At 39.2% G+C, this 25,803-nt stretch overlaps 1 protein-coding gene and 1 long non-coding RNA gene across 9 annotated transcripts in view; one reads left to right on the plus strand and one right to left on the minus strand.

The window, feature by feature from the left end:
* The window catches only part of SLC12A8 (solute carrier family 12 member 8), a 246,961-nt gene that overhangs the window by 99,630 nt on the left and 121,528 nt on the right, over positions 1 to 25,803 (plus strand). For all 6 annotated transcript variants that reach the window (XR_013158491.1, XR_013158492.1, XM_077118084.1 and 3 more), the window contains exon 5: positions 9,049 to 9,280. Coding sequence is in view for 4 of the 6 variants with exons in the window: in XM_077118084.1 (XP_076974199.1) it covers positions 9,049 to 9,280 (232 nt within the window). In the remaining 2 variants the exon portion in view is untranslated. The remainder of the gene's footprint in view (positions 1 to 9,048; positions 9,281 to 25,803) is intronic.
* LOC143648294 (uncharacterized) overlaps positions 7,940 to 25,803 on the minus strand; it is a 31,838-nt gene continuing 13,974 nt past the window's right edge. The window contains exons 2-3 of one of the 3 annotated variants that reach the window (XR_013158495.1): positions 21,058 to 21,283; positions 7,940 to 9,493 (exon numbers count right to left, since the gene is read on the minus strand). This is a non-coding gene — a long non-coding RNA (uncharacterized LOC143648294). Of the gene's footprint in view, positions 9,494 to 12,239; positions 12,599 to 18,326; positions 18,669 to 21,057; positions 21,284 to 25,803 lie in introns of those variants that run through there. The other 2 variants (XR_013158497.1, XR_013158496.1) reach the window with 2 other exon arrangements.

Raw genomic sequence — 25,803 nt, forward strand, 5'->3', positions numbered from 1 at the left:
TCGATGCAAATGTACTAAGAAATGATGAATATGCAACTATGTGATGTTATTAAGAATTACTGATTGTACATGTACATTGAAATGATTTCTAATTGTTTTGTTAATTCTTTTTTTAATTAATAAAAAAAAAAAAAAAAAAAAGAAAGGCCGATGGGCCTGGAACACCTGTTAGCTGGGAAAGCACATGGCTGGCATCTGCTGGTTCTTGTTTCCGGTTCCATTGCTTCCAGCTTCTGATGCCAGTGGTTTCCTCTCTGAGCATCAGTGAGGCTTCAGTGAGCTCCTCCAGGACACAGTTCTGGGTTTTGGCATGCTTAGCATCTCTTGGGAAGGTATGTGGTGACGTCTGCTGGGCTCTGCCCATGTCTTGGCATCTGCTTTCCTTGCCGGCACTCCAAGCATCCCCAAACATTTGTGTCTCTGTGAGCTCTGAAGCAGCTGGTCTCCAAGCTTCTGCATTTGAGGTTTGTCCAAAATGTTTCCCCTTTTAAAGGACTCTAGTAAACTAATCAAGACCCACCTGGAATGGGGCAGCATAATAGTTTCAAACGAACACAAACTTTAGGTTGGGAATTTGTGGCAGAAGGGGAGAGGGTTTGTGAGGGAGCAGTTCTAGTCTTCTGGGTATAGAAAGGTGAAAAGAAAACTGTCTGGGCTTGATGAAAGTGCAGTTTTGCTAAAACAAATACCTTAGAATGCAGTTACATCTTAAAAATAAGTCACCTTTCGTCTTTAAAATGATGGGTGACACTCTTTGCCACTTAGAGCTGGAAATTAGAAGTCTCTCTGTAGAGAATGAAAAAGGAAAAGGCATGCCTGTGATTATAAACCTTAGGAGGAAATAAAAGTATTTTTACTATAATAAACCCTGGAGATGTTTACATATTTTTAAAAATCCACAGAAATGTCTTCCAGCAAAGAGTGGTATTTGTGGTTGGCAGTTATATATAGCTGGTGTGTCCTAGGGGAAGTCAGAAGTCACTGGTTGCCTACATCACCTGAGGGGAGACCGGAAGATCAATCCTTGTCTTCCCTGTGGGTCAGTTGGGGTTTGAGAGGAGGCCTTGCGTCCTGGACTGGTTTCCTAATGGAGATGGACTGGGCTATGTCTACCCTATATCCAGTTCTGCAAAAAATCTAACAGTACTTTTTTTTTTTTTAACTTTTTTACTGTATAATATAACATATGTACAAAGCAAAGAAAGAAAAAAGCAATAGTTTTCAAAGTATTCTTCAACAAGTACTTATAGGACAGATCCCAGAGTTTTTCATGGGCTACCATACCATCTCTTGGATTTTTCCTTCTAGCTGCTCCAGAATATAGGAGACTAGAAGGAATAAATATTTTTTTATCATCATAATTGGCTTTTCTTTCTTTTTAGTGAAAAATAGCATATATACAAAAAAAGCAATAAATTTCAAAGCATAGCACCACAATTAGTTGTAGAACAAATGTGCTGGTTTGAAAGGATGTATGTGCCCTAGAAAAAGCCATGTTTTAATCAAAATCCCATTTCATAAAGGCAGAATAATCCCTATTCAATACTGGATGTCTGAATCTGTAATTAGATCATCTCCCTGGAGATGTAACCCAATCAAGAGTGGTTGTTAAACTGGATTAGGGGAGATGTGTCTCCACCCATTTGGGTGGGTCTTGATTGGTTTACTGGAGTCCTATAAAAGAGGAAACATTTTGGAGAATGAAAGATTCGGAGAGAGCAGAGAATGCTGCAGCACCACGAAGCAGAGAGCCCACAAGCCAGAGACCTTTGGAGGTGAAGAAGGAAAACGCCTCCCGGGGAGCTTCATGAAACCGGAAGTCAGGAGAGAAAACTAGCAGATGAGGCCGTGTTCATCATGTGCCCTTCCAGCTGAGAGAGAAGCCCTGAACTTCATCGGCCTTTTTGAACCAAGGTATCTTTTCCCTGGTTGGATGCCTTTGATTGGACATTTCTATAGACTTGTTTTAACTGGGGTATTTTCTTGGCCTTAAAACTGTAAACTAGCAACTTATTAAATTCCCCTTTTTAAAAGCCATTCCGTTTCTGATATTTTGCATTCCAGCAGCTAGCAAACTAGAACAACATATTTCTGAGTTTGATATAGGTTATATTTCCACAACTTTAGGTTTTTATTTCTATCTGCTCTAAGATTCTGTATATTAAAAGAGTCATCAATTTAATGATTCAGCAATCATATTCATTTGTTAAATCCTGTCTTCTCTGTATAACTCCACCAGCACCTTTGACCTTTCTGTCCCTCTCTTTAGGGGTGTTTGGGCTATGGCCATTCTAACTTTTTCATGTTGGAAGGGTCTGTCACTAATATATGTCAGGGAAATAGAACTGTCTAATGTTCTGGAGAGGCTGGGCCCTCTAGGTTTTAGGGCTTATATGGTCCAGGGACCCATCTGGAGATTATAGATTTCTGGAAAGTTACCCTAGTGGATGGAACCCTTGTGGAACTTATATATTGCCCTAGCTGTTCATTAGGATTGGCTGGAATGGTCCTGGTTGAGGTTTGCCAGGTTATGACAGATAGCAATATCTAACTGAAGCTTGCCTAAGAGCAGCCTCCAGAGTAGGCTCTTGATTCTATTTGAACTCTCTCTGCCACTGACACTTTATTAGTTATACTTCTTTTCCCTCTTTTGGTCAGGATGGCATTGTTGATCCCATGGTGCCAGGGCTGGACTCATTCCTGGGAGTCATCTCCCATGCTGCCAGCGAGACTTTCACCCCTGGATGTCATGTCGCACATAGCGGGAAGGGCAATGATTTCACTTTCAGAGTTGGGCTTAGAGAGAGTGAGGCCACATCTGAGCAACAAAAGAGGTCCTCCAGAAGGAACTCTTAGGCATGCCTGTAGGTAGGCTAAGCTTTTCCACTACCTACGTGAGCTTCACAAGAGTAAGCCTCAAGATCAAGGGCTTGGCCTATTGATTTGGACATCCCTAAAGTTTGACACAATATCAGGGGATTCCTTGATGGTAAAGTTTACTAATAGTACTTTTAATACATTTGTTTTTCTTTTTACTTTATAGAATTCTTTTAAAATTAAAAAACTGAGTTCATTGTAACCAGTTAACACACCAGAGATAATGTAAAGAAGTCAGCTCCATTCCACATGCCTGAGGAGACCAATATAAACACCTAGCATTTGCTGTACCTTTCCTTAGGCTCAGGCACACACAGTTATGAGTTTTTTAGGTGGTTGCTTGTTTTTACAAATATGGGGACACTTTTCACATGCTATTTGTTTATTTCTCATTTAACAGTAAGTTATGGCTGTTTCTCAATGTCAGTGCTTTAGCCCAGGATTTCTGAATAGTTCCTTAAATTGTATAGCATGAAATTACCATAATTATAGTGCATAATATTCATTCCTTTAATCTCTTTTGTATGTGTAATTCTGCTTCTTTTCTCATTCCTAATAGTCTGTATTTTTGCATTTATTTTATTCTTCTTAATCCAGGGTTTATATGTCTTATTGATCTTTTAAAGAACCAGCGTTTGTTTTTCTGTGTCCTTTCTATTGTTTTTTCATTCTACTTCATTGATTTCTCTTTTTTCATTAAATACCTCTTTTCCAGGTGTTACTATTTTCTTTTTCTTTACATTGATCTTTTTAAGATTTCTTAAATTCAATACTTTCTTCATTTATTTTTCTGCCTTTTTTAGCTAATAAAAACTTTCATTAGAGTTAGTGAAGTTCATGGTTAACTATGTTTCTCTTCTTCACTAACTACCGCTAATAAAGTAATAATGGCAATGACAATAGCTATTATTCTTATAACTAACTATAAGCTAGATATTGTCCTAGAACTTTATATAAATGTCTCATTTAATCCTCACAATAACCTTACATTTTTTTTGTTCTTTGAGCCATTTCTTCTTCTTTGCAGTTCATATTCAAAGCAAATTAACTCTGTAACATGAGAAGTTACTACAAATCACAGCATAAATACACAAACAAGATATGCAATCCAATACAGATTAAAGCATTCAGATCTGAAGTAAAAGGAAGCATTCATTCACACACACAGTAGCTTGGGATCTATCAGATCTGGTTGTTTCTGTATAGGTCTTCAAAGACGGGAAAATGATGGGTTATCAAGACCACTGAGGCTATATTAGATGCTGGGACATCTCAGCATCAGTGTGTAGCCATGTGAACAAAAATCTTCATGGGATGTCTATTTTTAAAAAGGTTTCTGTGCATCAAGGTAGTTAGTTATAAAAGACCCACCTTCCGGAATCAAGCCCATTTTAGGCTTAGGACCGGGTTCTGTCTAAAAATATTAACTGATACAGAAAGTGTTCCAAATGTGGCTATGCTGATTCATAAAGGTAAAAAAAAAAGTATTTACAGAAAAAGTATAACAATTTTTGTGAATTTAATACAGGATAGTTCCCAGTCTTCACTTCCCAAATACTTGGTGTGGAATATTTTTACCTCCTTCACATTTGCCTTTTTAATTTCAAGGCCTGGCACTTTTACCTTCAGAACAGATCATTTATTTAATTGTAAAGAGTATTCAACATAGAAGGAATTTCCAGGTGTTCCTAATACGTGGAGGTCTTATAGGAACACCTGGAAATTCCTTCTAATGTACATATAAATAGAGTCATGGGAGCTTTTATATTACCTAATCATTTTATGGTCTTATATATTTAATGAACCATTAATATATAAATATATTATTTATATATTCAAACTGAAGCTCCATTCTACACCCCATCCTTTCTTTCCAGATAAGATAAAATCTGTTTTTTTACTTAATGGTAAATTTTTAAGTGTCCATATTTCTTAAGCCACATTTAATGAAATCATCCCTTAACTAATTTTGGATGTTGTGTCTTTTCATCTGTATGAAATGCCAATAGATTTAATATAAGCATTCATCATCTAGTCAAATCCTTCACCTATTCCTCAAACCAGTCAAAGTTAGGCTTTTCAACATTTTCTACACTAATAGAGTGAGGTGGGAAGGGAAGCCAGTAGATTTGATGAAGACCAGTTATATTCCTTGCCATGCTGCACTTCTAGACACCTTTAAGATTGGGTTTAGAAGATGGGGAAGCACAGCAGTTTCTTGGCCTGAGTATTTTTTTTTAGCAGTAGAATTGTAAAAGGGAGGACAAGATTGCAAGGCAGGCACCGCCACCTCCCTGCGTGGCGGCATTAGCTGGATTTGTAGAAGTTACTTGAAAGTTATGACAGTTATTTGATATGGATGACTCTGTGTGGGTAGCAGCAGCACAGAAGCAGTAGCCCCAGACCCAGCCTGGCCACCAGCGCTCTGCCTCTGCTCCATCGGCAGACGGCACGTCTTGCTGGATACTGGGTACCTGGAGGACTGCTGGTCAGGGGCAGGCACAGACAACATGGGGCACAGCAGCCTCTTGAAGTATTACTGTCAGTGTTCCCACATCACATAGCTAGTGAGTGGGAACAGCAGGATTTGACCATCGTAGTCTAACTTCAGAATCCGTGCTCCTAAACCCCAGGCTGTTTCAAGCACCCTTAAGAACAAGGATATTTTCTTATGTAGTCACCTTAAGTGCAGTTATCCAGTTCAAGAAATTTAATATTGATATAAAGCTTATAGTCTATATTCCAGTTTTTTCATATGACCTAATAATGTCTCCTTGAGCCTTTTCTTCTCCCTTGCTAGATCCTATCCAGAAACATGCATTGCATTTAATTGCCATTATCCCTTTAGTTCCTTTTTTTTCTTTTTTAATTGTGTGAACATATACAACATAAACTTTCCCATCTCAGCCACTCTCAAGCATACCATTCAGTTGGATTAATCACATTCACAATATTGTAGTATCCTCACCACCTTCTATTACTAAAACTTTCCCATCTCTCCAAACAGAAACCCTATACGCATTATGGGGCCCCTACTCTTGGCAACTTGTATTCTGATTTCTGTCTCTATAAGCTTATATTTTCTCAAATAGTTTCTTTGTAGTTACATTGGGGCTTACATTGAACATCCTAAATCTATAACGATCTCTTGTGCTCTGATACCAACTGAACTTGAATAGCACACATGCACACTATGTTCCTACATCCCCTTGGTTCACCTCTATGTAGTTCTTGTTGCAAAATACTGGCTTATGTATTATCAGTTCAGAATCACTGATTTATCCATGTATTTTATACAATTGCCTTTGAGATCTTGTAGGAAGTAAAATGTAGAGTTACCAACCAAAAAATACAGTAGTGCTGAAGTTACATTTACCCATTTCATTACCTTCACGAGAGATCTTTATTTCTTCATGTGGCTTTGCTTCATTGGCTATTGTCCTTTTGTTTCAACCCGCAGAACTCTCTTTAGCATCTCTCGTAGGGCTAGCCTAGAGTGATGAAGTCCTTTGGCTTTTTTGCATCTTGAAATGTCTTAATCTCTCATTTTTGAGAGACACTTCTGCTGGATATAGAATGCTTAGCTGGCAGTTTTTTGCTTTTAGCACTTTGAATATGGCATCCCACTGCCTTCTTACCTCCATGGTTTCCAGTGAGAGATCAGCATTCAGTCTTAGTGAGGCTTCCTTTTCATGTTCTTGCTTCTCTCATGTGTTTTCAGAATTCTGTTTATCTTTGACATTTGGCAGTTTGATTATAATATGTCATAGTGTGGGTCTATTTGGCTTTATCGTGTTTGGGGTTCACTGAGCGTCTTTGATGTATATATTCATATCTTTCTGCCATTCTTTTTTAATGTTCTCTCACTCCCTTTCTCTCTTTCTTCTTCTGAGATTCCCACAATGTGTATTGATATGCCTGATGCTGTCTCATAAGTTCCTCCGGCTCTGTTTACATTTCTTCATTCTCTCTTCTTTCTGTTCCTCAGAATGAATTATTTCACATGTCTGATCTCCAAGATCTTCTTTCTTCTGCCAGCTCCAATTTGCTGTTGAACCCCTCTAGAGAACTTCAAATGTGTTCCTGTAGTCTTCATCTCTGTTTGGTTCCTTTTCATAATTATCATCATTATTGATAATCTCTTTTGTTCAACTTTTGTTTTCCTGATTTCCTTTTGTTTTTTGCCCATGTTTTCCTTTAGCTCTGAGCGTATTTAGGATAATTAAAAAAAAAAAAACCTTTGCCTGGCTCAGCATCAAGGGATTGAGAAAAGCCCCAGAATGAGCTGAGATTCAGCCTCAGGGGATTGAGAAAACCTTCTCAACCAAAAGGAGGAAGAGTGAAATGAGGCAAAATAAAGTGTCAATGGCTGAGAGATTCCAAACAGAGTCGAGTGGTTATCCTGGAGGTTATTCTTACACATTAAATAGATATCACCTTATTAGTCAAGATGTAGTGGAGAGACTGGAGGGAACTGCCTGAAAATGTGGAGCTGTTTTCCAGTAGCCATGTTTCTTCAAGATGATTGTATAATGAAATAGCTTTCACAATGTGGACTGTGTGATTGTGAAAACCTTGTGTATGATGCTCCTTTTATCTACCTTATCAACAGATGAGTAAAAAACACATGGAATAAAGATGAATAATAGGCAGAACAAATGTTAAAATAAATTTAGATTGAAATGCTGGTGATCGGTGATGGGGAGGCGTGGGGGTATGGTATGTATGAATTTTTTTCTGTTTTCTTTTTCTGAATAGATGCAAATGTTCCAAGAAATGATAATGATGATGAATATGCAACTGTGATGATATTGTGAATTACCAATTATATATGTAGAACAAATGATCAAAAGTTACAAATGTTTGCATTGGTTTGGTGTTTTTTAGTATTTAAAAAAATTTAAAAACTAATTAAAAAAAATTTTTGTCTAGTATGTCTCAGGTCTATTTTTACTCATCAGTGGTTTCTAATGCATTAACCTTCTTCTTAGCCCGAACCACCTGGACCATCACTTCCTATTTTTTGGTATGTTTTGTAACCTTTTGTTGAAACCTGGGCACTTTGATATCTTAATGTGTTATCACTAGAGTTTAGACTCTGAGACATCTGTTCCTTAAACTTTTATTCAGCTAGTGTTATGACTGAGCTTTTCTTGAATATGAAAATGTGGGGGGGGGGGGAAGAAAGGAGAAGGAGAAAAGGAAACACCTTTCCCAGTCTTTGCAGAGTGACCCGTGTAAGTGTTCTCCTTCACGACTTATTACTACAGTAAGTTTAGAGAATATGTCCAGGCCAAAGCATAGAGGCCTCCCCAGTCCTTTCTGCACAGATCTTAGGTATTTGCAGTGGCCCTAGGAAATCCCCTTTTTACACAGTTCTGAATTTCCCCTCTTATATAGGAAATATTTTCCTCCTGGTCCTAGGGCACTGCACCATATGTCCTATGGCCAACAATCCCTTGATCCTGGCAGCGTGACTTGACTGCTCACCCACAGTGATCTGTAGAAGAGCTTGGTGAGCTGTCTTCTAAATTTAGGGCAAGTTCTGGGACAGCGAGTTCCTCAGGCCCCCACCAGACAGACTGGGCCAAAGATACAAGTGCTCAGTATGTGCATGAGAGTTACTCTGCTCCCTCCAGAACTGGGGCCAGGGTGCTACACTGGAAGTGCAGGCCAGCTCTATGCCTAGCAGATGAGGGTAAGGGAAATGCCAGCCAGGGCCCCACAAGATCCTACCACTTTTAAGTAGCCTTTTTCTTGATTTGGTGCTTACCCTGTTACTGCAGTCATTTAACATTTTCTGAAGTTTTGAGAAAGATGTTTCTGCTGCTTCTTGGTTCAGAGGTTCAGTGGGGGTCAGAACCCTGAAAGGTCTCACTCTGCCATCTTGATCATGGTGGAGCCTTCCCATAATTTTTTCATATTAGTTATCATTGGCCATCAGCCCTAGGTTTGGGCTTGGTATTCCTCTCCCTTTTGGTAGAGATGTAGATGAGCAGAGATGAGGCCTGAGGTGGAGTTCACAGGTAGGAATGTCTTGTTGAATTCCTATACTGGCTCCCAAATGCTAAGCCTTAGTGATGGTGCATGCATCTGACAGCAGTTCTCAGTGGGCCTTTGGGCTTCTGATGCTTCTTTTATTGATTTTTCTTACCTAGTATTGCCTGTCAGTGTGTTGCAGGTGCCATGTACATTACTGGCTTTGCCGAATCCATCTCGGATTTGTTGGACTTCAGGAATATCTGGGCTGTGCGAGGAATTTCAGTTGCAGTGCTCCTGGCCTTGCTGGGGATTAACCTAGCAGGTGTCAAATGGATAATCCGCCTCCAGCTGCTGCTGCTGTTCCTGCTGGCCGTGTCCACACTAGACTTCATAGTGGGCTCTTTCACACACCTGGACCCAGGTAAGGCCTTTGGGGTTCGCTATGCGGACTTAAAGTGGTCTGTACTCTTTTATAGATATGCATGGTATGAGTGTGCAAAACTCCTCCCCAGTATGCTTTATCTACAATTAGTGTGCATTGTTTCAGGACCAGGTGAGTGGATGAAACTCGGTAACCCTCTTCACACACACATTTTCATGTAGCTCATTTTCCAAGTTTTCTTTTATTTTCTTTCTATTAGAGAGAAAAAAAAAAGATAGAACATTTAGGTAAAACAAAATAAATTAGAAATGGATGTATGCAGATCAGCTTCATAGCAGTGATTAACTTGAAAGGGGGCAGGAAATAGATCTTAAAAACAGGATTGATGTAAATATATCAAATACTAACAATTATTTCTGGTAGCTAGGACAGGTATGTATTTGATTTTTCTATATAATTTTCTGTGTTAATCTTTTTAAGTAAAAATATGAATCTATTAACTAAGCTTAAAGAAAGAAAGTATACAACCAGGTACAGTTTTGCACCATTTGCAAACAGTCTCATATATTTGCAACCAATTTTTCACTGTGTAATCTAATTCTGGCTTTTCCCAGCCTCGAGGATGCCTGGCCACTCTAATCCTAAATTCTTGATTTTAGAACAATTTATCACCTCATAAATATAAGAAGCCTTGTACCCATAAGCAGTCACTCCTCATTTCTTCCCCAACCCCCCCAGTCCTAGGCAACCACTACTATAATTTATATCTCTGTAGATTTGCCTATTCTGTATATTTTGTATAAATGGAATCATATAGTAAAAAAAAAATTCTTATGCCTTGGGTGAGAAGCCCAGAGTGTCATAACTTTGTAGCTTTGTGATTTGAGTTGGTTTTGCATCACAAGTCTTTGTTTCTCTCTAAAGTACAGAGCTATTCTGAGGAATACAACACTAAATTTAGTGTTGCAGAAAAAAGTAACTGCCTGATGTTCTACATTTCAGTGGCTCTTTATATGGCAATAGAGAAAAGGTGGGGCTACCAGCTGTGGATTATTTATTTTTTCACAGATGAGTATGAATGCTGAGTCATTAAACTGATATTTCTTTTAGCCTTCAGTACCTTAGGGCAGCTAGAAATAAAAACCTAAAACTGGAGTTGTAACCCATACCAAACTCTGAAATCTGTTCTACAACTAATTGTTGCGATGTACTTTGAAATTTATTGCTTTCATGAATATATGTTCTTTAAAGTGAAGGAAGAGTATGACAAAGAAGATAGGATTTAACAAATGGGTATGACTGCTGAATCATTATACTGATATTTCTGGTGGTCTCCAGTGTCTTGGAGCAGCTGGAAAAAAAACCAAAAAATCATGCAGCTGTAACTTAAAATCTTTTCTGTAACTGCTTCTTAAAATGTACTTGGAAATTTCTTGCTTTTTTGTATATATGGTATATTTCACAATAAAAAAAAATTTTTTAAAGAGACCTTCAGCACAGACAGAAACCTCTAATGATGATTGTGGTGGTGATAATGATGTGATTATAGCAACCATATTTGATTGAGTACTTCTTATATGCCAGCCATTGGGTTTAGCACTTTACCTGGCTTATTTCATTTCATAACAACCTCATGAGGTAGAAACAGTTATTCTTGCTTTACAGGTAAGGAAACTGGGGTTCAGAAATCATCGAATTTGTGGTAATCCATGGCAGAGGTGAGATTTAAAACTCTATATATTTGACTCTAAAGCTGAGTCGTTTCCTCATAGTGGGAAGCTGGAGCTGCCTAGCAACATCTTCGTTTTACGTGCATCCTTCACACCACGTGCTGTCTTTCTGTGATAGTAACTCCTTTTCTCCTTCAGGTCTTCCCCGGATGAGTATTCTAACCAATCTCTTCCTTTGTAAAAATGTTGGTTATGGGAAGTTCAGATATTCATTCACCTGGTGTATACGGGTCTGGCTGCATCCATTAAATACTTTTGATGGAAAGCAGTCATTGCGTCGAGTTCCCTGAGCGGCCCCTCCCCTCTGTCATCCCGGCCCCTCCCCCAAAGTGCTGACCCTTTACAGAAGGGTGGCCAGGAGCAATGTGTTGTCCACACTGATAAGCTGAGGCTTGGCCTTGCAGGTTGCTGCATATTTGGAGCATCTCCTTTGGTGTGGGGTAGAGGGATTTTTTTCTGGCCTTGCACCACCCTGCAGAGGTGACCTATATATCCTGGAGAAGACCTACCTGCCCATTGGAAGGCAAACATTTTTGGTGTGGGAGAGAATCCACTCTAGTCATTGACCAGTGGCTATGTTGTTCTCCTCCATCTACCTGGTTGTGGAAAGAGATATAACCAGTTAAATATCCTGGGGATGCTACTGGCCTCTGAAACCCCACTAGGTTGCTGTATTTTCCTTCTTCCTGATGAGAAGTTTTCCTGGCTGCTCTTCGAACCTACTCCAAGTATTTCTCCTCCCTCCTGGTTAGTTCATTGGTTGGTGGTAGTGTAAAGTGAAATTTATTTTCATTCATTCCCATAGCAACTGTTTTTTTTAGAATCTGTTTTTGGTATCACTGATGTTTTATATGGACTATTTTCTTTGTAGTTAAAAAATCCAAACTGAAGCTAGGCCATAATCTTCAAAATGATGTTAACAGAATGATTTCAACTCTTAAAAAAAAGACATAGATGTAGACATATATTTGAAAAAAGGCTAGAAGCAACTATGTGCACGTTTAATACTGTTATCCTTCTGCTGAGATTTTAGGTGGATGTATTATCTTATTCATCCTTTTATTTCAATTGGCTAATATTGCTTTAAAATCAGGGAAAAATATTTTAAAAATACACTTAAGCCAAACTTTGCTTCTTTCCTTTATTTTAATACAAAGGACTAAAAAATCCAAACTCTCCTAATATATACATAAAAGTAAAAATATATAAACTTAAAAATGGAAGTTTCCTGCCTAATTCCACTTTTCCACTCCCATTCCCCAGAGAGAGATTGGTACATGTATTAGTTATTTATTGCTGTGTAGCAAATCACCCCTAAATTTAGTGTCTTGTAAAACAATAGACATTTATTTCTTGCATTTTCTGTGGGTCAGGAATTTGTGTGTGGCTTGGCTGGTCGTTCTTGGTTGGAGGTTTCTCCTGATGTTCAGTCCCAGGTTGGCTGGGGCTGCAGTCATCTGAAGGCTTGCCGGGGGCTGGGGGACCTGCCTCCTAGGGGACATTCGAAGGCCGGCAAGTTGGTATTGGCTGTTGACAGGAGGCCTCGCCTCCTTTCCACATGGCCTTCCCGGAGGGCTGCGTAAGTGTCCTTGAGATCTGGTGACTGGCTTCCCCCAGAACCAGCAGTCTGTGAGAGAAACAAAACCCATTCTTGTCACATGGCACCACTTCTACCATGATCTGTTAGAAGTAAGTCATTAAGTTTGGCCTGCGTTCAAGGGAGGAAGGGAAATTAGTTTCTACCTTTTGAAGAGAGGAGTGCTAAAGTATTTGTAGGCATCCTATTTAAAACTACCACAGTTACTTTTAAAATCAGAAAAATATTTTTAAATACACTTAAGTCTAACTTTATTTTTCCCTTTTTACGTGGGCAGGCACTGGGAATCGAACCTGGGTCTCCAGCATGGCAGGCGAGAACTCTGCCCGCTGAGCCACCGTGGCCCACCCTCCCTTTATATTTATATAAAAGACAAAAGGAATGGTTTTGTATTGTAAAAATTTTTTTTAATTCTGAAATTTATAAAGCAAAAAGTGAAAGTTTTCTCCCCTCACTCCATTCTCCCACTCCTAGTCTCCAGAGGGAGATTGGTAGGTATCCTTCCAGTCATCTTCTGTGTATGTACAAGTGTACATGAATACCTGCAGGTATTTTTTTCTTGAATTACTAATGAGGACATTTGGTTTGTTACTATCTTTTGGCGACTGTGAATAATGCTGCTATGAACACTGGTGTGCAAATGTCTGTTTGTGTCCTTGCTTTCAGCTCTTCTGGGTATATACCAAGTAGTGCTATTGCTGGGTCAAAGGGCAACTCAATATTTAGTTTCCTAAGGAACTGCCAAGCCATATTCCATGTTGGCTGCACTAGTATATATTCCCACCAGCAGTGCATAAGTGTCCCAGTTCCTCTACATCCTCTCCAATATGTATAGTTTCCTGTTTGTTTAATAGCAGCCATTCTTATAGGTATGAGGTGGTATCTCATTGTAGTCTTGATCTGCGTTTCCCTTATAGCCAGTGAAAATGAGCATCTCTTCATGTGCTTTTGAGCCATCTGTATTTCCTCTTCAGAAAAACACCTATTCATATCTTTATCCCATTTTATAATTGGATCGTTTGTTCTTTTGTTGTTGAGTTGTATGATTTCTTTGAGTATACAGGATATCAAACCTTTGTCTGATATGTGATTTCCAAATATTTTCTACCATTGAGTTGGTTGCTTCTTCACCTTTTTCACAAAGTCTTCTGAGGTGCAGAAGCATTTGATTTTGAGAAGTTCCCATTTATCTATTTTTTCTTTTGTTGCTTGTGCTTTGGGTGTAAAGTTTAGGAAGCTACCTCCTATTACTAGGTCTTGAAGATGTTTCCCTACATTTTCTTCTAGAAGCTTTATGGTGCTAGTTCTTATATTTAGGTGTTTGATCCACTTTGAGTTAATTTTTGTATAGGGTGTAAGATAGGGGTCCTCTTTCATTCTCTTGGCTATTGATATCCTGTTCTTCTATGTCCAATTATTGACAAGACTGTTTTGTCCCAGTTCAGAGGATTTGGGGGCCTTGTCAAAAATCAGTTAACCATAGATTTAGTGGTCTATTTCTGCACTCAGTTTGATTCCATTGGTCAGTGCTTCTGTGTTTGTGCCAGTACCATGCTGTTTTGACCACTGTGACTTTATAATAGGTTTTAAAGTCAGAGAGTATTAACCCTCCTACTTCATTCTTCTTTTTTAGGATGCTTTTAGCTATTCAGGGCCTCTTTCCCTTCCAGATGAATTTTGTAGTTAGCATTTCCAAATCTTCAAAGTAAGTTGTTGGAATCTTGATCAGTACTGTGTTGACTCTGTAAATCAACGTGGGGAGACCTAGCATCTTGGCTATACTTAGCCTTGCTATCCATGAGCAAGGAATGTCTTTCTACTTATTTAGATCTCCTTTGATTTCTTTTAGCAATGTTATATAGTTTTCTGTGCACAAGTCCTTTATTTCCCTAGTTAAGTTCATTCCTAAGTATTTGATTCTTTTAAGTTGCTATTTTGAATGGAATTTTTTCCTTAACTGACTCCTCAGCTAGGTGATTGCTTATGTATAGAAATGTTACTGATTTTTGCACATTGATTTTATATCCTGCCACCTTGTTGAATTTATTAGTTCAAGGAACTTTGCTGTAGATTTCTCAGGCTCTTCCAAGTATAGTATCATGTCATTTCCAAATAATGAGAGTTTTACTTCTTCGTTTCCAATTTGAGTGGCTTTTGTTTCTTTGTCCTGCCTGATTGCTCCAGCTAGAACTTCTAGCACAGTGTTGAATAATAGTGGTGACATTGGGCATCCTTGTCTTATACCTGTACTTAGGGGAAAGGCTTTCAGTCTCTCTCCATTGAGTATGATGCTGGCTATCAGTTTTTCATATATTCCCTTTATATATTGAGGTAGTTACCTTTGATTCCTATCTTTTGGAATGTTTTTATCAGAAAAGGATGCTGAATTTTGTCAGATGCTTTTTCAGCATCTATTGAGATGATCATGTGATTTTTCTCTTTTGATTTGTTAATGTGCTGAATTACATTAATTGGTTTTCTTGAGTCGAACCATCCTTGCATTCCTGGTATAAGCCCCACTTGGTCATGGTGTGTAATTCTTTTAATGTGCCATTGAATTCGATTTGCTAACATTTTATTGAGAATTTTTGCATCTATGTTCATTAGGAGATTGGCCTGTAGTTTTCCTTTCTTATAGCATCTTTACCTAGTTTTGGTATTAAAATGAGATTAGCTTCATAAAATGAATTAGGTAGAGTTCCTTTTTCCTCAGTATTTTGGAAAAGTTTGAGCAGGATTGGTGTTAGTTCTTTCTGGAATGTTTGATAAAATTCCCCTGTGAATTTTAAAAAGCCCAGGGCTTTTCTTTGTAGGAAGATTTTTGATGACTGATTGGATCTTTTTACTTGTGATTGGTTTGTTGAGATCTATTTCGTTCTGAGTCAGTGTAACTTGTTTGTGTACCTCCAGGAATTTGTCCATTTCATCTAAGTTGTCTAGTTTGTTGGCATATAATTGTTCAGGTATCCTCTTATGATTTCTTTTATTTCTTCAGGGTCTGTGGTAATGCATCCCTACTCTTCCTAGCCCTTTACTCCTCTCTTCTCCTTCTGGGACACCAATGATTTTTATATTTGTGCGCTTTGTTTTGTCTATCATTTCCCTGAGTTCCCATTCATTTTTTTCCATCCTTTTTGCCATTTGCTGTTTTGAGTCTTCAAAGTCAATTATCCTGTCTCTCTATCACTTATTCCTTCTTCTGTCTCTTCAAATCTGGTGTTGTGTGCCTCTAGTATGTTTTTTATTTGGTCCACAGAGTCTTTAATCTCTGTGGTTTCTGCTATTTTTCTATTTATTCTTTCAAATTCCTCTTTGTGCTCTTTTACTGTCTTCTTGATCTCCTTTGTGTCATTTGCTATCCCACTTATTTATTAAGTAGAGTTGTATGAACATCTTTGATTAGTTGTTCCAATGTCTGTATCTCCTCTGGTGTTTTAATTTGGTTGTTAGGCAGGGCTATATCTGTCTGCATTGTGATATACTTAGTGATCTTCTGCTGTCTTTTTCACATGTAAATATCTTGATTGATTTGCTTTGGAAGTTGATTTCTTTCAGTAGTCTAAGACCTTGTGTTTGCAGGATGGTTGTATAGCACGGAGCAGGGCTCAGGGTGAAGCACTCAGTACGGTGATTTGTTTCAGGGCAGATGGGGTGCAGGTTGGATATGTTACACTGATGCTTCTGAACATGGTGCCAGATGCCAGGGAGGATGTAGCTGTGCAGTGTGCTGGTCTGAGGGGTGTAACTTGGTGTGCGCTGGTCTAAGTTACAGGGCTCTTTGTGTGCACATGTAGAGCTGTGGCACCAGATCGGCGTTATGCCTTCATGGATTAGGGACAGGTGTGACCCAGCTGTGCAGGTCCACACTTTCTCAGAGCTGAGAAGTGAGGCTGAGGGCTGTGTGCATGCGTGGTTCTACGACTGCTGTAAAGTGTGATTCCCAGAGCTGAATCATGTGATTGGGGGCTGTGTGCCTGCATGGGCCTGGGAGTGCCATAAATGGATGTGCGGAGCTCAGGGAGGTCAGGGTGAGGCTGTGCAACACTATGGGCAGGGGGCGGGGGTAGCCTAGATATGGAGGTTAGTGCCGGCAGGCTTTATGCTCTGGCAACAGCCTGCAGGGAATGGGGAGGGGGATCTAATGCTTGGGAGGGGTGCAGGAGAGGGGGGTTGCGCTGCATTTGGGGTGGGTTGGGGCAGGCACGTGCACTAGGGACTAGTGGGATGGGGGCACCTGGAACATGGGAAGTGGGGGCGGGTGATGGGGTTCAGGTGTGTGGGGTGTGGGGTGAGTCACTGTTCACGGGGCTGTGCTGGTGAGGGTAGTGCACCCAAGGAACATGGCCTGGCTTACTTCATAGTCCCTGGCTCCCATCTGTGCACTCCCGCGGGCTCTGTGCCTCTGCACCAGGCTCTAGGTTTCTGCCTCTCAGTTCCTCAGCCTCTGCAACCAGGGCTGCTGCGTGTGGTCAGGAGGCTCTCCCAGGTCAGCCTCATTCCTGAATCGCCACCTCAGTCGCTCTCCTGTCCCTTCTCTAACTTTTCCATGGAGTAGGGCTAATCTCCAGCTACTACTCTAGTTGGCCGTCTTCTCGGAAGTCAAGTTGCTTTACTTTTTAATGCTTTATAGATGCTCTTCTCTCATAGCATCTACTTCAACACAAAAGTATTTGTTTAGGTTTTATTAGTTCTAGGCAATGTTTATTTAATATGCTGAAAAAATTTTCTAATATGTCATTTGCCTTTTAAAAGTCAATTTTAATAAAACATGCTTTGAAGATATCACCAATTTCATTCTAGACCACTGCAACACAGCAAATGTCACAATAAGGCCAGTCAAACAAAATTTTGGTTTCCCAGTGCATATAACAGTTATGTTTATACTATACTGTAACCTATTAAGTGTGGAATAGATTATGATTTTAAAAAAAACAACAGTGTACATACCTTAATGAAAGGGTGACATGGAGACACAAAGTGAGCACATACTATTGGAAAATTGTGCTAATATACCTGCTCAATGCAGAATTGTCACAAACCTTCAATTTGTAAAACACATAATATGTATGAAGCACAATACCATGAAGCATGATAAAACAAGGTATACAAAGTAATACATATATGTACAAATACTCATTTTGGGGTGAAATTGTATACTCTGCTTTTTTCTTGCATAGCTTTTAGCTTCTCTTGAAAATAAACTGACACTATGCATTAGTTTCCTAGAGCTGCCATGACAAATTACTATAAACTCAATGACTTAAAACAACATAACCTTATTCCCTCAGAGTTCTGGAGGCCAGAAGTCCAAAATGAAGTTGTTGGCAGGGCTCTACTCCCTCTGAAGGCTCTAGGGGTGGATCCTTCCTTGCCTCTTCCACTTTCTAATGGCACCAGAATTCCTTAGTATGTGGTGGCAGAACTCCAATCTCTGCCCCTGTCTCCTCCTTGTGTCTTTCCTCTGTGTGTCTCTTATAAGGATGCTTGTCATTAGAAATAGGTCCCAACTGGCTCATCAAGGGTGATTGGGTCTCGAGATCCTTCACTTACATATGCAAAGACTCTTTATCCAAATAAGGTCACATTCACTTTATTTGGGTTGGGATGTGGATATATATTTGGGGGCCACCAGTCAACCCACCACACCCTATTTTATTCGTTTGATTATTTTCCAAGTTTGTACCATTTTTCCCCTTAAATGTTCCAGAGAACTTTCAAGTACTCACAGATATTTTTCCCTGTGCTCCCTGTGTTGAGCTGTTCTCCTTGGCCTTCCCTCTCCTCTTCCAGTCTGGCTGGGTGGCCCAGGGGCCTGGTGTACAGGTGGGGTGCTGGCTTTCGCCTTCTCCTTGCCCAGGTATTGGATCCCAATTCCTGAATCCCACATCGTCTTCTTCAGTTCATGACTGATGATGTCGCATTTCTACTTTCACATGTGATTGATAGTAGATATAAAAATCTAGGTCTAAAACAGTTTTTCCTCTATCTTCTAGCATCCAGGGGCATCTAGGAGTTTGGCGTTATTTTGATTTCTGTTCTTGGTAGTAATCTATTTCTTCACCTCAAGTGTACTTCGGATCGTCCGTTTATCCCTGATGTTCTGAAATTTGATAATGACATTTTTTATTCATTGACCTGGGTACTTTTAATATGGGATTTTTCAAATGATTTCTTCCTCTGTATTTTCTCTCTCTCTTTCTTCTTTTCCTTGAACTTTTACTAATGAACGTGTGAGCTCTTGGCTCAAGCCTCTACTTTTCTTTTCTTTTAATCTTCTGTATAATTTATCCTCTTTTCCCTTCCTACTTTATTTCCTCAACTTTATTTCTAAGCTTTCCATTGAATTTTTAAATTTTAATTATCTTAGATTTAAAATATAAGAACTCTGCTGTTCTCTGACAATTTAAAAGTCACATACTATTCTTGTTTCATGGACATAATATCTCCTTCTGATTTTTTGAGGCTGTAAATTGTAGGGTTTTTATTTTCTTTTGAAATTTTCTCCTGCTCTCTTTATTGTAGGTCTTTCTCTTTCTCTCTCACTCTCGCTCTCTCTCTCTCTGTGTCTCTTTCACTCTCTCTCTCTCTCTCTCTCTCTCTGTCTCTCTCCCTCTCCCTCTCCCTCTCCCTCTCTCTCTCTGTCTCCCTCTCCCTTTCCCTCTCCCTCTCCCTCTCCCTCTCCCTCTCCCTCTCCCTCTCCCTCTTTTTTTTCTGTAATCATGTCTTGTTCTCTGCCAAGCGCAGGAAGCTCCTTTCAAAAGTCTGGTAGTCCCTGGTTGTTTATTCCTATGTAATGCTGAAACCCTGAAAGGCTGCATCAGGGCTTCGCTTATGGTCAAAGTGGTTGGCAGCTGGGATAGGGACCCATCACTGTGGGGTGGTCCTGTGGCAAGTTGCACCATTAATTAGGAGACTCCCAAACGCCATTTTCTGTAGGTCCTTCTAGTACAGTTCATGTATTTCAGAGGACTCTCCAGTCTCCTACCAGGGGCATGCTTGACAGCCACAGTTCTGAGAGCAGGGTGGATATGGGGGGAATGACTGGGGGAGTCACAGAATGCAGACTTTTTTTTATTTGTTTATTTATTTATTTATTTATTTGTATGGGCAGGCACTGGGATTCGAACCCAGGTCTCCGGCATGGCAGGCAAGAACTCTATCTGCTGAGCTACCATGGCCCACCCCAGACTTTTATTTAACCTCCATGTTTTTCACCTAGCACATCTATCCCTCCACTGTGTCCTTCCATCTCAGGCTATGATGCTACATCTCTCATCTCCAAACTTACAATAAAAGTAGTTCTTACTCACTGCCTCCATTTCTTTATCTTCAGATTCCTTAGCCTGTAGGCAACCAGTACAGGCCCCTGTTTCTTCTCCCCACCTCTTTCCTGTTTCTTCCAAAACAAGCATCATTGTACAAGGCAGTGACACAGAGCTTCATCATTATAAAAAGCTAAATACCATGACAACTTAATTTAAACAAGACACTGTCAGCATTTGTTTGGCTTAAGCTCCTGAAATGCCATTTTGTTGGCTCATATTTTCATTTATGTAAGATGAGTATCATGCCAAAGTGATTTTATTGCTACTGAAGTCAGGCAAATATAGAGAAAATACATTTAGAAAATAAAGTGCCATACAGTACATTTTAATTCTACTTTCTGCATTTAAAAAGGAAATGATGCATCTCCAAGCTTAACATTTTTGGTCATCTAGGAAGACTGTTGCCTGGCATCCCTCTGTAGTACCCTCTACTCAAAGGCCCATATCACACTCTGCTCTCCTTTGGCACTTTACCTTTGCTGTGGGGCAGGTCTGTTGGACAGAGCACAGCAGGGACAGGCACAGGTTTTTCTTGCACTGTTTCTAGCAGGTAGGAGCTGGTTCTGGAATAGCAGAGCTAATAGCTGCTGGGTGGAGGATGAGGTTTGCACTTGGCTATAAGAAGGCCAAGATCACTGCTAGGGAGCTAGGCAAAGGGGTAGGACAAGCATGCCTGCCTCTGCTGAATTTCGTACTCTGTTGAAATGACTCTCTCTGAAGTCTCAGTGACCTCTTGATTCCAAATCCAGGAACTTTTCTGATTTCTTATTCTTCTTGACCACTTTTGCCACCATTGGCCCACCTACACTGATTTGAAATGGTCTTTTCCTATTTTTCTGCAACACAGCACTGTCTTGGCTTCCTTCTAGGTCCTTCTGTCCCTAAAGTGAACAGGGGGACCACGGGGCTCAGTCCTTTGCTATCAGTACCTTCCTTTGTGCTCTCTCCCTCAGAGGTAGCCTGCCTCCATCCCTCCTGCTCAGTTGGCTCTCATCTCTGCTTCTCCAGCTTTGTTGAACTTAGCACCTTGTTTTGGTTTGCTAAAGCTGCTGAAATGCAGTATGCTAGAAATGGATTGGCTTTTAACAATGGTGATTTCTTAGCTTACAAATTACAATTCTAAGGCCATGAAAATATCCAATTAAGACATCAAAAGGAGGATACCTTCTCTGAAGAAAGGCTGCTGGTATCTGGGATTCCTCTGTCACGTAAGAAGGCACATGGCCAACATCTATTGGTCCTTCACTCCCAGGTTTTGTTGCTTTCCCCTTTGGGCTTCAGTGGCTTTCTCAGCTTCTGTAGGCCTTTGCTTGGTTCTCCAGGGCTTTTCTCTCTCAGCTCCTCTGGTGTGTCTCTCTCTAAGCTTTTTTGACTTTTTCTCTCATTTATCCTGTTAGAAGAAGAAGATGTGAGTCATAGCTCACTTGAAATAACCTAACCAAAAATTCCCACCCACAATAGGTCTGCATCCACAGGAAAGGATTAAAAGAATCTGTCCTTTTCTGAGGCACATAGCAGCTTCAAACTCGCACATCCCTATATTGCCAGCCCTCATTGGCTCTCTACTTTGATGTCTGGTCATCACCTCAAATTCAAGACAAACAAACCCAAACACCTCAATTTCTCCCTTTTCCCTTTATTTACTCCAACCTCATTTCCCCCCACCAAAAAAAAAAAAAAAATCCAATGAGCAAATAATTAGCTTATATTCTGAAGATTTATCATGATTTCAGAACTTCATTCCTTTTTACAGCAGAATAATTTCCCATTGTGTGTATATATATTTTATTTATCCATTCACAGGTTGAATGATACTTGGGTTGCTTCCATCTTTTGGCAATTGTGAATAATGCCACTAGGAACAACCTAATTTAAAAATGAGCAAAAAACTTGAACAGATGTCCCTCCAAAGAAGATATACAGATGGCCAGAAAGCACATGAAAAGATGCTAAACATTGCTAGCCATAGGGAAATGCAAATCAAAAACACAATGAGGGCAGGCCATAGTGGCTCAGCAGGCAGAGTTCTCACCTGCCATGCTGGAGACATGGGTTCGTTTCCTGGTGCCTGCCCATATAAAACAAAAAACAAAACTAAAAAAACCACAGTGAGATGCCATATCATGCACATTAAAATGATTGCTATTTAAAAAAAACGGAAAATAATTATTGGCAAGGATGTGGAGAAATAGGAACACTCCTTCATTGCCAGTGGCAATGTAAAATGGTGCAGCTACTGTGGAGGACAGTTTGGCATTTCCTCAGAAGGCTAAGAATAGAAGAACCATATGACCTGGCAATTCCACTACTTGATATATACCCCCAAAGAATTGAAAGCAGGGGCTCTCTCGAACAGATGTTTGCATGTCAGTGTTCCTAGTGGCATTATGTGTGTTGCATTCTGGCAGCTAGCAAACTAAAACAAAGATCTTTTAGGAACAAAAGTTTTTTGTTTTGATGAGGTCCCATTTATCATTTTTTTTCTGTTTCTTGTACTTTGGGTATTGTTCTAGTTTGCTAGCTGCCAGAATGCAATATACCAGAAACAGAATGGCTTTTAAAAGGGGGAATTTAATAAGTTTCTAGTTTACAGTTCTAAGGCCAAGAAAATATCCCAGTTAAAACAAGTCTATAGAAATGTCTAATCAAAGGGATCCAGGGAAAGATACCTTGGTTCAAGAAAGTCAATGAAATTCAGGGTTTCTCTCTTAAGTGGAAGGGCACATGGAAAATACAGTCAAAGTTTCTCTCTCATCTGGAAGGGCATGTGGCAAACACGGTATTATCTGCTAGCTTCCTCTCCTGGCTTCCTGTTTCATGAAGCTCCCCGGGAGGCATTTTCCTTCTTCGTCTCCAAAGGTGGCTGGTGGACTCTACTTCTCGTAGCTGTGTCATTCTGCTCTGCTTTCTCTGAATCTCTCATTCTCCAAAATGTTTCCTCTTTTATAGGCTCCAGTAAACCAATCAAGACCCACCCACATGGGTGGAGACCCACCTCTTCCTAATCCAGCTTAACAACCACTCTTGATATAAATCACATCTCCAGGGAAGTGATCTGATTACAGTTTCAAAATAAAGTATTGAATAGGGATTATTCTACCTTTATGAAATGGGATGTTGATTAAAACATGCCTTTTCTACATATATCCTTTCAAACCAGCACAGGTATAAAGCCTAAGAAACCTCTGACTAACACAAGATCCTGAAGATGTTTCCTTATATTTTCTTCTAAGAGTTTGATAGTTCTAGCATTTATATTTAGGCCTTTGATCCATTTTGAATTGGTTTTGTATATGGTATGAGGTAGGAGTTCTCCTTTTTTTTTTTTTTTCCAAGCAGAGATCCAGTTTTCTCAGCACCATTTGTTGAAGAGAGTATTCTTTTCCAATTGAGTGCTCTTTGCTACCTTGTCACAAATCAGTTGGCCATAAATGTATAGCATTGATTTCTGAGCTGTCAATTTGATTCCATCAGTCTATATGTCTATCCTTAGGCCAGTACCATGCAGTTTTAATTACTGTGGTTTTGTAATAAGTTTTAAGATTGGGAAATGTGAGTTCTCCCACTTCATTCTTCTTTTTTCAGAATGACTAGGTATTTGGGAACCCTTGCCCTTCCATATAAATTTGATGGTTGGCTTTTCCATTTCTGCAAAGAAAGTTTTTGGAATTTTTATTAGGAATGCATTGAATCTATCAATTACTTTGGGTAGTATTGAAATTTTAATGATATTTAGTCCTCCAATCCATGAATATGGAATATGCTTCCATTTATTTAAGTTTTACTTAATTTCTTTTAACCATGTTTTATAGTTTTCTGTGTACAAGTCCTAAGGATGTAAAAGTTCATTCCTGATATTTGATTCTTCTACTTATTACAGTGAATAGATTTTTTTTCTTGATTTCTTCTTCTGGTTGTTTTTTGCTTGTGTATAGAAACAGTACTAATTTGGGGGTGATGACCTTGTATACTGCCCATTTATTGAATTCATTTATTTTCTGTAGTAACTTTGTGGTAGACTCTTCAGGATTTTCTTTATATAGGATCTTATCATTTGCAAATAGGGAAAGTTTTCTTCTTCCTTTCCAATGCAGATGCCTTTTATTTCTTTTCTTGCCTAATTGCTCTGCTGAGAACTTCCAGTGCAATGTTGAATAACAGTGGTGATAATGGGCATCCTTGTCTTGTTCCTGATCTTGGAGGAAAATCTTTCAGTCTTTCACCATTAAGTAGGATGTCAGCTGGGGACTTTTCATGTATGGCCTGTGCCAGTTTGAAATTATGTTCTTTTATCCTGATATAATATTGTAGGGTTCTTTAATCCTGATTTAATATTGTAGGGTGGGATCTTTTTTATTAAGTTGCTTCCATGGAGATGTGGCCTACCCAACTGTGGATGGGACCTTTTTGGTTAGGTGGTTTCTATGGAGATGTGTCTTTGGCCATTCAAGGTGGGTCTTAATCTGCTTACTGGAGTCCTTTAAGAGGGAGCCATTTTGAAAAAACCTTTAGAGCCAATACAGACAGAGACATTTGGAGATGCAAAAAGAAAGTGCCCCTGGGGAAGCTGTTTGAAACCAGAAGCCAAAGGACCAGCAGATGCTATCCACATGTCTTCTCTTTGGTCAGAGGTGTTCCAGATGTCATTGGCCTTTATTGAGTCTGGGTATCTTTCTCTGGATGCCTTAGTTTAGACATTTTTATGGCCTTAGAACTGTAAACTTGTAGCTTGGTAAATCCCCTTTATTAAAGCCAACCCATTTTGGATATATTGTATTCCAGCAGCATTAGGAAACTAAAGCATGGCCTGTTGAGGAAGTTTCCTTCTATTCCTAGTGTTCTAAGTGTTTTTATCAAGAAAAGGTGCTATATTTTGTCAATACTTTTCTGCATTGATTGAGATGATCATGTTTTTCCCCCCTTCATTCTGTTAATGTGGTGTATTCCATAAACTGAATTCTTTTTTTGAACCAACCTTACATACCTGGGATAAATCCCCTTGATCATGATGAATAAGTATTTTAATGGTTGTTGAATTCAGTTTGCTAGTATTTTGTTGAGATTTTTGCATCTATTTTCATGAGAAATATTGGTTTGTAGTGGTTTTTTTTTTTTGGTATCCTTTCGGGCTTTGGTATGAAGGTGATATTGGCCTTGAATGAGTTAGGGAGTTTTCCCTTCTCTTCAATTTTTTGGAAGAGTTTCTGCAGAACTGGAGATATTTCTTCTAAGAATATTTGGTAATAATCTAATCCTGGGCTTTCCTTTGTTGGGAGGTTTTTGATAACTGATTCAATCTCTTTACTAGGAATTGGTTTGTTGAGATCTTTTATTTCTTCTTGCATCAATATAGGTAGTTCGTGTTTCTATGAATTTTTCCATTTCATCTAGGTTATCTAATTTATTGGCAAATAGTTGTTCATAATATCAACTAATAGTCCTTTTAATTTCATTGGGGTCATTGGCCATGTCCTCTTTTTCATTCCAGATTTCCATTATTTGTATCCTCTCTCTTTTATTCTTTGCCAGTCTAGATAAAGGTTTTTTGACTTTGTTGATCTTTTCAAAGAACCAACTTTTTGTCTTGTTGATTGTATTTTTTAATTTCTATTTCATTTGTCTCCTCTCTAATCTTGGTTATTTTTTCATTCTGCTTACTTTGGTTTAGTTTGCTCTTGTTTTTCTAGTTTGATCAGTTTTGAGGTTAGGTTTCTGATTTGAAGTCTTTCTTCTTCATAAATGTAAGCATTTAGAGCTATAAATTTCCCTCTCAGTACTGCCTTTGCTGCATCCCAAAAGTTTTGGTATGTTGTATTTTCATTTTCATTCACCTCAAGATAGTTGCTAATTTTGCTTCTAATTTCCTACTTATATCTTTGTATGTCCAAAAATTAAGAGTATGTTGTTTAA

Source organism: Tamandua tetradactyla, chromosome 10 (assembly GCF_023851605.1).
Source record: "Tamandua tetradactyla isolate mTamTet1 chromosome 10, mTamTet1.pri, whole genome shotgun sequence".
Lineage (NCBI taxonomy): Eukaryota > Metazoa > Chordata > Mammalia > Pilosa > Myrmecophagidae > Tamandua > Tamandua tetradactyla.